This window comes from Ranitomeya imitator, chromosome 4 (assembly GCF_032444005.1).
Source record: "Ranitomeya imitator isolate aRanImi1 chromosome 4, aRanImi1.pri, whole genome shotgun sequence".
Taxonomy (NCBI): domain Eukaryota; kingdom Metazoa; phylum Chordata; class Amphibia; order Anura; family Dendrobatidae; genus Ranitomeya; species Ranitomeya imitator.
The window spans coordinates 336,068,990-336,083,412 of NC_091285.1; the positions used below are offsets into that span (position 1 = coordinate 336,068,990).

Consider the following 14,423-nt stretch of genomic DNA (forward strand, 5'->3'; position numbering starts at 1 on the left):
AAATAAATGTCTGGTTGCTTTGAGACCCGCTGATCACTATAAAGGAGTTTCAGGTTCCCCCCCCAAAAAAACCCATGCTCATGGGAAAAGGAATGGGGCTCAGGACATCTGTTACAGGGGTGAGGCCCCCAGCACTCAGATTATTCTGTGACTAGGTGACAAATGCCTATTAAGGGGAAAACCACTTTAAAGGGACGGTCCAGTCTTAAAATTCAGACGTTTGCAGCTACAAAGTGATTGCAGACTATAATCCTGATAGCGTGTGGTGCACCTGCTGTTGCCAATCATTGATACTGCTGGTGAGAGTTGATCAGCAATGTGCATACAAGAGGTCATGTGTAATGTAAAAGTTCTCTGCTTCTTTTAATTCAATTGCATGAAGAAAATGCTAATGCATCCAGTCAGAATGTGGCTGAGTAATGCTAATCGCATGCCACCGGTGTGACACTCTCTGCCAATACTGGGCAATCCTGACAGCATGCACATCACACACAATCAGGATTCGGACATGTGCTGACTTTATTTAGAAGACAGGACAAACAACCTTAATGTAGCTATAGACTACACAGCATAATCCATGTAATTGTGAAACTAAATTCATGCAGTCGGTTGAAAAGGTCTTTCATCGAAAAAAACAAATTTTTTGTTATGCCTGTTCTCATCCATATGCGATCTGATATATGTATGTATATATGTATGTGTGTGTATATACATTGTGTGTGTGTGTATACGTGTGTGTGTATACGTGTGTGTGTATACGTGTGTGTGTATACGTGTGTGTGTATACGTGTGTGTGTGTATGTGTGTGTGTGTATACGTGTGTGTGTGTATACGTGTGTGTGTGTGTGTGTGTGTGTGTATATATATATATATATATATATATATATATATATATATATATATATATATATATATATATATATATATATATATATATATATAATCTATATCATTTTTATCGATTTTAAGTTAAATTTACAAGACCCCCGAGCAGTTTCCTACGTTAATGACCCTGTATAAAAATTGGATGGCACTTGTATCTGCATGGAATCGGATGTATTTTTCTGCATGCTCATTGACTTGAATTCATCTGAAGTACGAAGACACCAATGCGTGCTGCAATTATTTTTACATTATATGGACCTAATGTCCGCTGAACATCATTAGGCGTAGTGCTCTCCGTGTTGTGGAAAGGACACTTTTCTGGCTTGGATCAAGTTGGTTGGTCATTTTGGTGCTGTGTAATGGCGGGTGTTGTTAAAGGCCCCATTCACGTTAACTCTGCCCAATTCAATGGTGCACTACTGAAAAGGAACCATGTCTGTATCCTTTTTAAATATTTGCCTTGTCATTGCTGGTCTGACAGGCCCGTTTTTTCTGCATATAATTGTGCAGTAAACATTTATATTCTACATCAAAAGGTTATTTTCCCTACCAGAAAAGGAATTCTATCTGGCTTACTGGAAACTTGGCCTTGCGGACTGGATGTCACAGCTGTGGTATATATATTGTACTATGTTCTCTACCCAACATTGCCATTTTTACATTTTTTCCTCAGCTTTTAAGAGCCATAACTTGTTTTTATCGATAGAGAAGTGAACGCTTGATTTTTGAGAGACCAGTTGTACTTTTGAATGACCCTGTCCATTCAACCATGCAAAGTACTGGAAAACCTGAAAAAAATGTTCGAGTTGCCAGAAGAAAGCCATTACTGCGCAAATGTCACAAAGTATCTCCTACAATACGCAAAACGGCACAGGCAAGCCTCAAAACTTCTGGAACAAAGTAATTTCGAGTGATGATACCAAAATTGAACTTTTTGACCACACAACCATAAACGTTCCATTTGGAGAGAGGTCAATACGGCCTATGATGAAAGGAACACCATTCCTAGTGTAAAGCACGGAGGTAGATCGCTGATGGTTTGGGGAAGTGTGAGCTACAAAGGCACAGGAAACTTGGTCAAAGTTGAAGGAAAGATGAATGCAACATGTTATGAGCAAATACTGGAGGCAAATTTGCACTCATCAGCCCGGAAGCTGCGCATGGGACGTACTTGGACATTCCAGCATGACAATGATCCAAAACACGAGGCCAAGTCGACCTGTCATTGGCTACAGCAGAACAAAATGAAGGTTCTGGAGTGGCCATCTCCGTCTCCTGACCTCAATATCATTGAGCTACTCTGGGGAGATCTCAAGCGCGCAGTTCATGCTAGAGAACCCATGAATTTACAGGAACTTGAGGATTTTTGCTAAGAGTGGGACGCTTTACCATCTGAGAAAATAAAGAACCTCATCCACAACTACCACAAAAGACTTCAAGCTGTCATTGATGATAGAGGGGGCATTACATGGTATTAAGAAATGGGATATGTGAACATTTGATCAAGGTAATTTGGATGTTTTGGGTTACCATTATGATTTAACCCCTTACTGCCATCGGACGGTATATTACGTCAGCTGGCAGTATCCCCCGCTTTGAGGTGGGCTCCAGTGGTGAGCCCGCATCAAAGACGGGACATGTCATCTGTTTTGAACAGCTGACATGTGCCCGCAATAGGTGCAGATGGTATTGTGTTCCACTCGCGCCTATTAACTAGTTAAATGCCACTGTCAAACTCTGACAGCGGCGTTTAACACACGCTTCCGGCCATCAGGCCGGAAATACGTGCACCGCTGACCCCCCTCACATGGTCGAGGGTCATCGGTGGGCCAGCATGACAACCAGAGGTCTGTGGTCGGCGCTCATAGCAATGCAGTAATTCTGCTACATAGAGGCAATCTGATCATTGCCTCTATGTAGCAGAGCCGATCAAGTTGTGGCAGCTTCTTCTTCTGGGAGGCTATTGAAGCATGCCAAGTTAAAAAAAAAAAAAAAAAAAAATTAAAATATGAAAAAAATATATATATAAAAGTTGAAATCACCGCCCCCTTTCACCCCATTCAAAATAAAGCAATAAAAAAAATCTAATATACACATATTTGGTATCGCTGCATTCAGAATCGCCCGATCTATCACTTAAAAAAGGATTAACCTGATCGCTAAATGGAGTAGTGAGAAAAAAATTCCAGAATTACGTTTTTTTTTGTCGCCCCGATATATTATTAAAATGCAATAACGGGCGATCAAAAGATCGTATCTGCACCAATTATGGTATCATTAAGAAACGTCAGCTCGGTATGCAAAATAAGAAAAAAATAAGATCACGAAAAATGGAAACGCTATGGGTATCAAAATTGCACAATTTTTCCCCCGCAAAGTTGGGAATTTTTTTTTACCACTTAGATAAAAAAAGAACCTAGACATGTTTGGTGTCTATGAACTCATAATGACCTGGAGAATCATAATGGCAGGTCCGTTTTTGCATTCACTGAACCTAGCAAAAAAAAAAAAAAAAAAAAAGTGTGGGATTGCACTTCTTTGCAGTTTCATCGCACTTGGAATTTTTTTCCCGTTTTCTAGTACACGACATGGTAAAACCAATGGTGTCGTTCAAAAATACAACTAGTCCCGCAAAAAATAAGCCCTCACATGGCCATATTGAAGGAAAAATAAAGTGTTATGGCTCTGGGAAGGAGGGGAGCGAGAACCGAAAAAGAAAAACTGAAAAAAGCTCTGGGGGTTAAGGGGTTGAAAAGAGAAAACACAGTAGTTTGACAATAAATGGCTTCACCCAATCACTAACCATGAGTGAAAAATATGTTGTGGTGTTATCATTCATATTCTCTGAAAAAGGCCAAGAAAGCAAAAATTCTGCCGGGGTATGTAAACTTTTGAGCACAACTGTAACTGTGTGTGCCAGAAATGTATCAGATGGTAATGCCCCTATAAGTTTTTATTATGGCCCTTCAGAGTGAATCAACATGACAATGGACCTTGGACCAGAAAAGTTTGTGCACCCCTGATTTTAGATGTTCTTGTTATTGCTCCATGTGGGGGCTTTAATTTCTCATTAATCCCCTGTTGGTGAATGTAGCTAGAATTTCCTGACATGCTTGTATATTAAAGTAACACTAAAGGCCGCCTATCCTGGGGGGGGGGGGAGTGTTTCCCATAGGTAGGGACTACACCTGCACGTTCTTTGCTGCCATGGGCATCCGGTGATGCCTGGTGATCAGTCTTCCCTTTAATACTCATGCCATTGGGAAGCACGTGCAGAGCTGATTTGTAACCCTCTAAGAAATGGGCCTAATTTTTATTTATTTTTTTAAACTAAGCACAAGCTATTTTTCCCCGCATTCCTAAAGCCATCATTTTCTTTCTTCCAGTGATACTATTTTGGGTACATATATAAGATTATACAACATAACAAGGTGACGTCAAAGAACAAATGAACCAATCACATTTCTCCTTGCTCATTAATACTGTTTGGATAAGAGATTTTTTAAATATTTCAATAAAAACAAAAAAAAAAAACCCTGACCTTTATTACCCTCCCTGTGCTATGGGCTAAAATTGGTATACAGTAGATAATACCTTTTAACTCTCCATGGGAAGAAATAGAAAAACAGCTATTCTGCATTTTATTTTTAAAAAGTTTTTTAACGCTTTTTATTCGCTGCACGAAACTTATTAACTTTATTCTGTTGGGACATTTTGATACCAAATTTATAGTGTTTATTTCTGTTTTATTATTTTTGTACAATACTATGAATCTAATGCTGACCCCAAGACCATTGTTAGGCCTTTAACCCTGCTGTTCTGTTGGTCAAAAATGACCGACTTTGAACTTCAATATTCTTTAAAATATTCAAGATGCGGCTCTGAAACCCGTGGCCGACCGACCCATCCTCATTTAAGTCAATCAACCACAAGTTTCAGAACCGCATCTTGAACACCCCAAAAAATACCAAAGTTCAAAATAGGTCTCCCCAGACCGAACAGAACAGCAGGGTTAATTGCCATGACAACCCCTTGTCTTGCTATGAAATAATTGAGGGTTGATAGGATGAAAGAGAAAGCACAGCCTCTGCCAAGCTCTATACTGGCCATAGTCATTTTTAGCATGTAAGGCCTTGAATAAGTCTGTGGAGTCCTGACTGTGTCTGTGCCCAGCAGCAGGTCAGGTCGGGGTCTCTGTTGGCCAGTCGGAGTCTCCTGGTCGCTAACACGGGGTGAAGATGCATGGCTTTTTCACATTCTAGTGGACAGTGGCAACTTCTTTTAGGATGTGGTACGACATGGCATGGAAAAATGAATAACTTTTCTTTCTGTTTCTACGGTTCATTGGTGTTTTTCCCTTATCAAAACTAGTCTATTTTCTTGAGTTGTCTCCTTTCTGATTTACTTCGATTTACTGCCTTCATAGACGAGGTTTTATCGTTCAGTACATGATGATAGTGCCTTGCGAAAGTAATCAGCTGCCTGTAACTTTTTAACCTTTTCCCACATATGCTTCAAACATAGATACCAAATGTACGGTAAATTTTGGTGAAGAATCAACAACAAGTGGAATACAATTGTGAAGTTGAATGACATTTTTTGGTTATTTTACTTTTTTTGTGGAAATTCAAAAGCTGAAAAATGGGGCGTGCAATATTATTCGGTCTCTTTACGTTCAGTGCAGCAAACTCACTCCAGACGTTCATTGTGGATCTCTGAATGATCCAATGCTGTCCTAAATGCCTAATGATGATAAATATAATCCACCTGTGTGTAATCAAGTCTCCATATAAATGCACCTGCTCTGTGATAGTCTCAGGGTTCTGTTTGAAGCACAGAGAGCATCATGAAGACCAAGGAACACAATAGGCAGGTCCGTGATACTGTTGTGGAGAAGTTAAAAGCTGGATTTGTATACAAAATGATTTCCAAAACTTTAAACATCCCAAGGAGCACTGTGTAAGCGATCATATTGAAATGGAAGGAGTATCGATTCACTACAAATCTACCAAGATCCGGTTGTCCCTCTAAACTTTCATCTCAAACAAGGAGAAGACTGATCAGAGATGCAGCCAAGAGGCCCATGATCACTCTGGATGAACTGCAGAGATCGACAGCTGAGGTGGGACAGTCTGTCCATAGGACAACAATCAGTCATACACTGCACAAATCAGGCCTTTATGGAAGAGTGGCAAGAAGAAAGCCATTTCTCAGATATCCATAAAAAGTGGCGTTTAAAGTTTGCAACAAGCCACCTGGGAGACACACCAAACATTGGAAGAAGGTGCTCTGGTCAGATGAAACCAAAATCAAACTTTTTGGCAACAATGCCAAACGATGTGTTTGGCGTAAAGGCAACACAGCTCATCACCCTGAACACACCGTGCCCACTGTCAAAGATGGTGGTGGCAGCATCATGTTTTGGGCCTGCTTTTCTTCAGCAGGGACAGGGAAGATGGTTAAAATTGATGGGAAGATGGATGGAGCCAAATACAGGACTATTCTTGAAGAAAACCTGTTGGAGTCTGCAAAAGACCTGAGACTAGGCTGGAGATTTGTCTTCCAACAAGACAATGATCCCAAACATAAAGCAAAATCTGCAATGGAATGGTTCACAAATAAATGTATCCAGGTGTTAGAATGGCCAAGTCAAAGTCCTCAATCCAATCGAGAATCTGTGGAAAGGGCTGAAAACTGCATGTCCACAAACGATCTCCATCAAACCTCACGGAGCTCGAGCTGTTTGGCAAGGAAGAATGGGCAAGAATTTCAGTCTCTCGATGTACAAAACTGATAGAGACATACCCCAAGCGACTTGCAGCTGGAATCGCAGCAAAAGGTGGCGCAACAAAGTATTAAGTTATTGTGGCTGAATAATATTGCACGCCCCACTTTTCAGTTTTTGAATTTCCACCAAAATTTTAAATAACCAATAAATTTTGTTCAACTTCACAATTGTATTCCACTTGTTGATTCTTCACCAAAAATTTACACTTGGTATCTTTATGTTTGAAGCATGATATGTGGGAAAAGGTTCAGGGGGCCGAATACTTTCGCAAGGCACTGTATCTATAACCCGTTGCTGAGAGGCAGAAATGATCATTTCTGCAAATTCGGCGCTTTCATACCAAAATTGGTGAACATGCCACATAGTATTTGTACCACGACCTACAAAGCTTACATATTCAGGCTATATGCTTCTGGGAACCAGTTACTGCAACTTTTATTTGGAGTGCATAAAACATATTTTTCCATTCCACTCTAGCATGCTACCGTTTTCCATAAATTTCCACCTTACACTGTTATGGTAGGCAAACTCTTGGATTATGCTTTGTATTTTATTACTGGGCTGGTAAAACATATGTTTGTAGTCTTCATATACGGATACAGTATTCTCTATAGTAGGGATGTGCACTCTACCTCTAAATCTTGGTTGTGTGTGTGGCTTTTCCTCTTTACAATATGCTTGCTTTGTTTTTTTGTTCCTTAGGATTTGTGCTGGTACTAACGACTGCTTTCCTAATTTAGCTTTTTGGAATGTCTTTACCCCTATTGCCTATTCTAGTCAGTGAGCCATGTGCAATGTTATCCTTCGCGGCAGTTCCTGCAGCGTCTGGTATAATCCAAAAAGGTCTTGCACTTTTGATCAGCAAAAATTAGTAGTATGTTGAAATTGTCAAGACTAGAAGCTGATTAAGTAGCAGTAGCTACAGATTATTAAAGGAGTTGTCTGCTATTTTTGAAGATGTTAATACGATAGGGATTGAACTATATTTAAGAAAGAACAAATATCCCTAAAATTCCCCATTCTCACTGAAGCGTTGCCTTTTCCCTGGAGCTGTAAATCGTGACGAACCAATCTCCTGATCCTGCCAGTCAGTGGCTTCAGCGCGACTGGCGGTCGGGATATCACCTTTTCTGGTCCCGGTGGAGGCCATTGGAATGGCAGCACCAGAGCAGGAGGAAGATTTCTGGGGGAAGCATTTGTATTGGTGGAAGTCATTATTTTGTATAGTTATCTACTCTCTGTAATATCTTCAAAAAGAGCAGAAAACACCTTACACTATTGTTGCTGGCAGATTGATAAAAATGAGCCTACTGTGCCTAAAGGAGGAAAAATTGCACATTGCTGTTCCATATCATTGCTGAGACCTTGATAGCATCGCAAGTGGAGATAAGACGAAGGGCCCTATCCCTCGCGCCATTTTATAACCGCTCCAACAAAGTGTGCGGAGTTGGGATTGATGTGTTGTGACCCATCATGATGCACTTGCTGAGCCGGCTGTCAGTGTTGTGTGGGGGGCTTTGTTTCAGCTGCTGCTCACTATGTACTGAAGACACACTTGGCCACGCCTCTGTGACTGAAAGCCCGAGGCTGCAATCTAAGATGGGTGATAACTTTTAGATCCGTGGGTGCCCAACCAAAGGAGCCTCAACTGATCAGGACAACAGGATACTTTTTTTTTTCCCCCACAGGGCCGGTGTCACACTTGCAACTGCAGTGTCGGGTATTGAGGCAAGAGACTCGTGCGAGTTTCTCGCATTGCAGTTGCAAGTGTGACACCGGCCTTAGTAGAATGGCGGCAGTGCACATGCTTGACCGCTGTTCTGTTAATTCTCTATACTACTGAAGGATAATGCAAAGATTGGTAGTTTCTTAGTGCATGAATGTGTGTACTGCCACTCCATTCTACCACGGATATAACTTGGTTAAATACAGTTTTGGAGAATTTCCCAGCTTTTGCAGCACCTGCTTTCTATGTATACATTGACTAGAGAAGATGTAGATTTAAATCCAGATTTTAGCAATGTATGGTCTGCCTCCTAATTGATTAGAGACTTCTTGTCTTCAGCTTGAGTGAACTTGCAGCCATGTTGAATGTTTGGTTGTGTTTTATGCTTGTTTTTAGGTCTTCCAAACGGTTTTGAAGGAGGTGATAAGGATAAAGATATAGAGGTAGCTCCAGTACGGAAAGTGGAACCACGCAGAAGATGCGCTTCAGAATCTAGTATTTCCTCCAACAACAGCGTTCTGTGTAATTCAAGGTACAGGTGGTTTTATTTTTGCACCTAGCATATAGTAATGAATCACACACTTTCCCATGTACTTATGGTGTGAGTGTGCAGTCATTACATTTTTCTTTTTTATTCGTTTGTTGGGAAAAAAATGTTGAAGTGAAAGGTGATGAACATCAATATGCACAGTTGTCAGTATTGTGATGTCTGCTGGATAAGGTGATGACCTGTAGCCGATCATATATGCTGTACAAACTAGACCACCGCTTTCTCAAACTGCAGCCATAGTTCTACCACATGCAATGGAAAGGGGGCCATATATAAAATATGTATTTTAATAGCTTTTCATGTCACAAAAAACTCCCAGTTTCTGTTTGTACATTTTTGTTGCACCTAAATTTTTCAAGTGAACAAAGTACTTTTAATATTAGCAAGTAAAAAATGCTGTTGTGAATTTTAATATTTCTTGAAAATAGAGGGGGGAAGCTGTTCGGACCTATCTCGCCCTGTTTGATGAAAATATTTGACCCTTTAATTAATAAATCATGTTAATCAAATTCAGTCAACAGTTCTAGCATCACTGGGCACACATTGCCATAATCTGCCAGATCTGTTAAATCTAATTATCACTTAAGTTTTTCCTTGAACAAAGTTAAAGTTGATTTTAAACAATACAACTTTAAATAATAATTTCCACAATTGGATGTGATTAAATAAAATGTTCCTGTGCTGAGATAATCTTATGAATGTCGTAGAAATCTTCAGAATTGGAATGGCACTCGGACCAGCTACTCAGCAGCACGAAAACTTGCAATCCTGCGATCACATTTCTCCTTCACGTGCCAACATTAGTGTGCAATCGGTTTTTGGTGCTCAGCTGTGTGCGAGTAATGCAATACGAAATCCCATAAAAAGAATAAGAAAACAGCGGCACTCACCAATTTGCTGATGCGCAGTATTTAATCCATGTACAGATTAATACAGTCTCTTGCTAAGAAGTTACAGGGGTGCGGAGAGTGCAGGAGGACAACGGCCGTTTCGTGCGGATAGCACTTCTACGGGTCACATGGACCCGTAGAAGCAAATGGTGTGTTAAACCAAACCATGCCGAAAAAAAGGCAAACTGTCACTACACAAGAAAGTAAAGCCAATCTGGGTTATAGGACGCACCTTACTATGACATGCCAGAGTCTTAGACAGCAGAAAATGGAAAAAAATGTTGCCTGCTAATTAAAATTTCCATGACTGTGTAAGGACATTGTGGGGTCAATATCACAAGTTGTAGTACAGTAGAGTACACATGGCTTTACAGCATGCCCACTATGCCCAGCTCTGCTATATACTCAGTTTAGCTCCATCATTGATGTTCTTTCCAGCTATGTGACTGATCACACAACCTGGAAGGTCCTTCAGCTACTCGGGACGTGCAGTTTCCCGTGCTGTTCCTGGCAACATCCTCTCCTGCCCTGCACTGATCAGACAGTAGGAGATGGAGAAGCTCTCTGTAATTGAGGAGAATGTGGACTCCGCGTCCTTCCCCATCACAGGAAGACTCTTCCATACTATAAAATGGTCCATTTCTAAACTTTTCTATATTAAAATGTATTTATAGAACTTTTTTTTAGCTGGTGTAGGTACATTTCTCAACGCTTAACTAGTTTGACTCCACAACTTTGTAGCCCTGCAGCATGGTTACCACTCCAGCATCCATCCAATATCGTCCTACATAGCACATTTGTCAAACCAGAATTAAATAACCTGAAGGAAGTCTCATCAAAATTTATATTCCATAATCCATTGTATATAAGTATTCAATGATGTGTGCGAGCATAAAAATGCTTGCCTATCACCATCTTCCCTTGTTTGAAGGGCCTCTCCGGTCCTCTTCTGGCTCACGTGACCAGAAATCGGCCTAGCTGGCTTACACAGGGATTTGTATCGACTGAGAGTCGCTTTCTCAATGTAAGTCTACGAATCCTGGCTCTGAGTTTCATAGACTTACACTAGGAAAGCAGCTACCTCACCCTACATTACATGCTGTGAGCCGGTAAAGCTGCAGCGTGGTCACGTGGGATCACAGCAACGCCTGACACCTGGGAAGGAGATGATCTATAAGGATATTAATATATTTGCATATCATTACATAGATTATCAGGATGGATTACAGAATAGAAATTTTGATGGGCTACTTGTTGAACAACCTTATAAAAATATTACATGCAATAATTCAAAATATTGAGTGCACTTGCCCAGACATAACACATCTAAGGCCGGTTTCACATTCGCGTTTTGGTGATCTGCGGAGGGCTGCGGACTTCCTCCGTGAAGCCCCGCCCTCAGCCGCACCTTTGCCACTAGCTCCGCCTACTTTTGGATGCGGCCTGCGTACCTATCTTTAATATTAGGTATGCAGGTCGTGCCGCTATATGCGGATGCTTCTGCATGCGTCGTTTTGACGATGTGGCGACCAGCGTAGGACGCAGCTTGTAGCAATTTTTTTTTCCTCCACATCATCAAAACGACGCATGCGGAAGCATCCTCATACAGCCGCACGACCTGCGTACCTAATGTTAAAGATAGGCACGCAGGTCGCAAGCGGGCCGCATGGAGAAGTAGGCGGAGGTGCGGCCGAGGGCGGCGCTTCACGGAGGAAGTCCGCAGATCAGGAAAACGCTAGTGTGAAACTTGCCTAAGACGCACGTTTCTTGAATGTGTTGCACAGAATTGCTCCAGGTAAAACCTTCTGTTCTTGTACATGATTCTTCATTTAGTTTGAGCCAAGAAATGTTCATGGCATCGATCATCTTTTTATTATTAATCCTTTGTTAAATGTACAGTTAAATTATTGGAGATATATTGGCACAATGTTGCTTTAATTCTATTTATTTTTATATTTAGCACCTTTACTTTGCCAAAGTGCGGCAAAGGTAAACCTGCACTTGTACGACGTCACACAATAGAAGATCGCAGTGAGCTAATATCTTGCATAGAAAATGGGAATTATGCAAGGGCAGCAAGAATTGCAGCAGGTATCTTTTCCATATATTCAACCACTCCATTGGCTTTCTTTTGCGCTATAGAACTTGGCTTAGGGATTGGATTTATCTTGAAGGGCAGTGATCAATTGATGCATTATTCCTATCGTGTTTATATTAGAACTGATGAAAGGATAGCACTGTTCTTTACAGAACTCTGGCTGAATCTGGACAACACCTGTATTGTCCGAGTTGGAAGGTAGATTTATCCAATAATCCTCTAATTTCCTCTCAAACGCCAAAAATGTCTCCCACACTTTGCTCCCAAGAATGAGGCTTTTGAGTTCCTCATTTGAAAGGTGCATTGTTCCCACATGCGTTACTCCGCTTAGTGGCTGAGAGCGGGGCTCTTAGTGGTTAAATGCAGGTTATCTATAAAATTGGACTTAGTATTTTTGATATAGGAAAATTTAGATTTCGATCACTATATTAACGATGCCTGCAAATGAAAGGAATTCTCCAAGAATGTAATAAAATGGCCCCATCATGTAATTCCAACAGCCCGTCACATTAACATGTTCAGGAGCGCCTGCAGTCTCGATAAACATAGCTCTGGAGACCTGTGACAGATAAATGGGGTCTGAGGAGGGTATTTACAGATTTAAATTCACAGGAGTTAAAGCAGTTCTCTGTCAGTGGAGACACTGCTCTCAGGAGTTGTTTCTTCACACTGCTGCCCATTCTGAGAATTGTAACTAGAATTGGTTGGTTGGTGTTGGAATTGCGTGACGCAGCCATTTTTTTTTTTTCCAATTTTTTTTTTTATATAATTGGAGAACCCTTCTGAAAACTAAACTAAGTTGCTCAGTGTCTGTTTTGTCAGTCTGCAGTTCAGTCTATAGTTGCTCATAACATGTACCGTATATACTCGAGTATAAGCCGACCCCCACAATTTTGCAACAAAAAACTGGACAAACTTATTGGCTCGAGTATAAGCCTAGGGTGGAAAATGCAGCAGCTACCAGTAAATGTCAAAAATAAAAATAGATACCAATAAAAGTAAAATTGATGCTGCACAAATGCTGATTATGGCCCCATAAGATGCTCCATATAAAATGTGCCACATATAATGCTGCTGCTGCAACAAAAAAAAAAAAGACATGCTCACCTCACTTGCTGCCCGCTGCTCTTCAGCGTCCCTTCTCTCCGCACTGACTGTTGAGGCAGAGGGCGGCGCGCACACTAATACGTCATCGCGCCCTCTGACCTGAACAGTCACTGCAGAGGACGCTGAAGACTGGGCGGCGGTGGAACGAGGGAAGGTGAATATGAAATACTCACCTGCTCCCTGTTGTGTGGTCCCTGGCAGCTTCTCCCGGACAGATGGTCTCTGGGCGCGGCAGCTTCTTCCTCCGTTCAACGGTTACATGGTACCGCTCATTACAGGAATGAATATATGGCTACACCCCTATGGGAGTGGAGTCCATATTGATTACTTTAATGAGCTTTACCACGTGACCGCTGAACAGGGGAAGAAGGCGCTGGAGACCATGGGATAAGCAGGGACCGTGCCAGGAGCAGGTGAGTATGTGACCGTCATCGCTCCACCTCACCTGCCGACACCCCACCCCCCACCGCCGGCCATGACTCGAGTATAAGCCGAGAGGGGAAGTTTAAACCCATTTTTATTGGGGCTGAAAATCTCTGCTTATACACGAGTATATACGGTAAATTCAGCCTTCCTATTGACAAGTTTGACCAACTGCTCAGTAGGTCGCACTGTGCACTTCCGGAGGCCGCCTTGCTCCTTCAGCAGCTGAGAAGTGCCAAAGGAAGTGAAGTTGAGCAGGTCAAGTCATCAGCCAGCTTCAGAGCAGCTCTTGCCAGCACGCTCCTTGTCTAGAAAATCAGTCACATTTGATAGCTTGTAGAGGTGGCTGGTAACCTAGACAAGAGCAGTACTAAATTAAAAATCCCTCTGTTATTGGGAAGGCAGAGGATTTTTAAAGGGCATTTGTCACCAGGTTTTTGGTTCCCCATCTGAGATGATGTAATGTAAGGCCAGAGATACTGATTCCAGCAATGTGTCACTTACTGGGCTGCTTGCTGTATTTTTTACAAAATTGTTTTATCTGATGCAAGTCTACCAATTCCTTGAATATTGAGCTCTGTATAACCCTGCCTACAACACTGATTGGCATCATTCTGTGTACCCTGTGCATAGGCAGAAGGACAGGGTTATACAGAGCTCATGAATGTGGCGGAGTACATGCCAGCAGGTTTTATAGTCCTACATTGACGATCTGCAGATAAACAATCTTATCTTAGATTAGGTGGAAAAAACCTTGTGACAGATTCCCTTTTAATAATTGGTAAATTTCCAAGTTGCTTGTTTACAGTTTTACCCATTTAACAAGACAAGACATCTCCTTTAAGGCTAGGAATACTCTGTGTCTTGCAGTATAAAATTTCAGTTTTACATTGCAACATTACAAATGAGTCGCAATCTTAATTGGATTTTTGGTCTCTGGTTGCATGCGTCTTGCA

The 14,423-nt window shown here is 41.4% G+C and overlaps 1 protein-coding gene across 4 annotated transcripts in view; it reads left to right on the forward strand.

The window, feature by feature from the left end:
• Positions 1-14,423, forward strand: part of BRD1 (bromodomain containing 1) — an 82,659-nt gene that overhangs the window by 63,714 nt on the left and 4,522 nt on the right. For all 4 annotated transcript variants that reach the window (XM_069764974.1, XM_069764977.1, XM_069764975.1 and 1 more), the window contains 2 exons: positions 8,796-8,931; positions 11,800-11,930. In XM_069764974.1, coding sequence (XP_069621075.1) covers positions 8,796-8,931; positions 11,800-11,930 — 267 coding nt within the window. The remainder of the gene's footprint in view (positions 1-8,795; positions 8,932-11,799; positions 11,931-14,423) is intronic.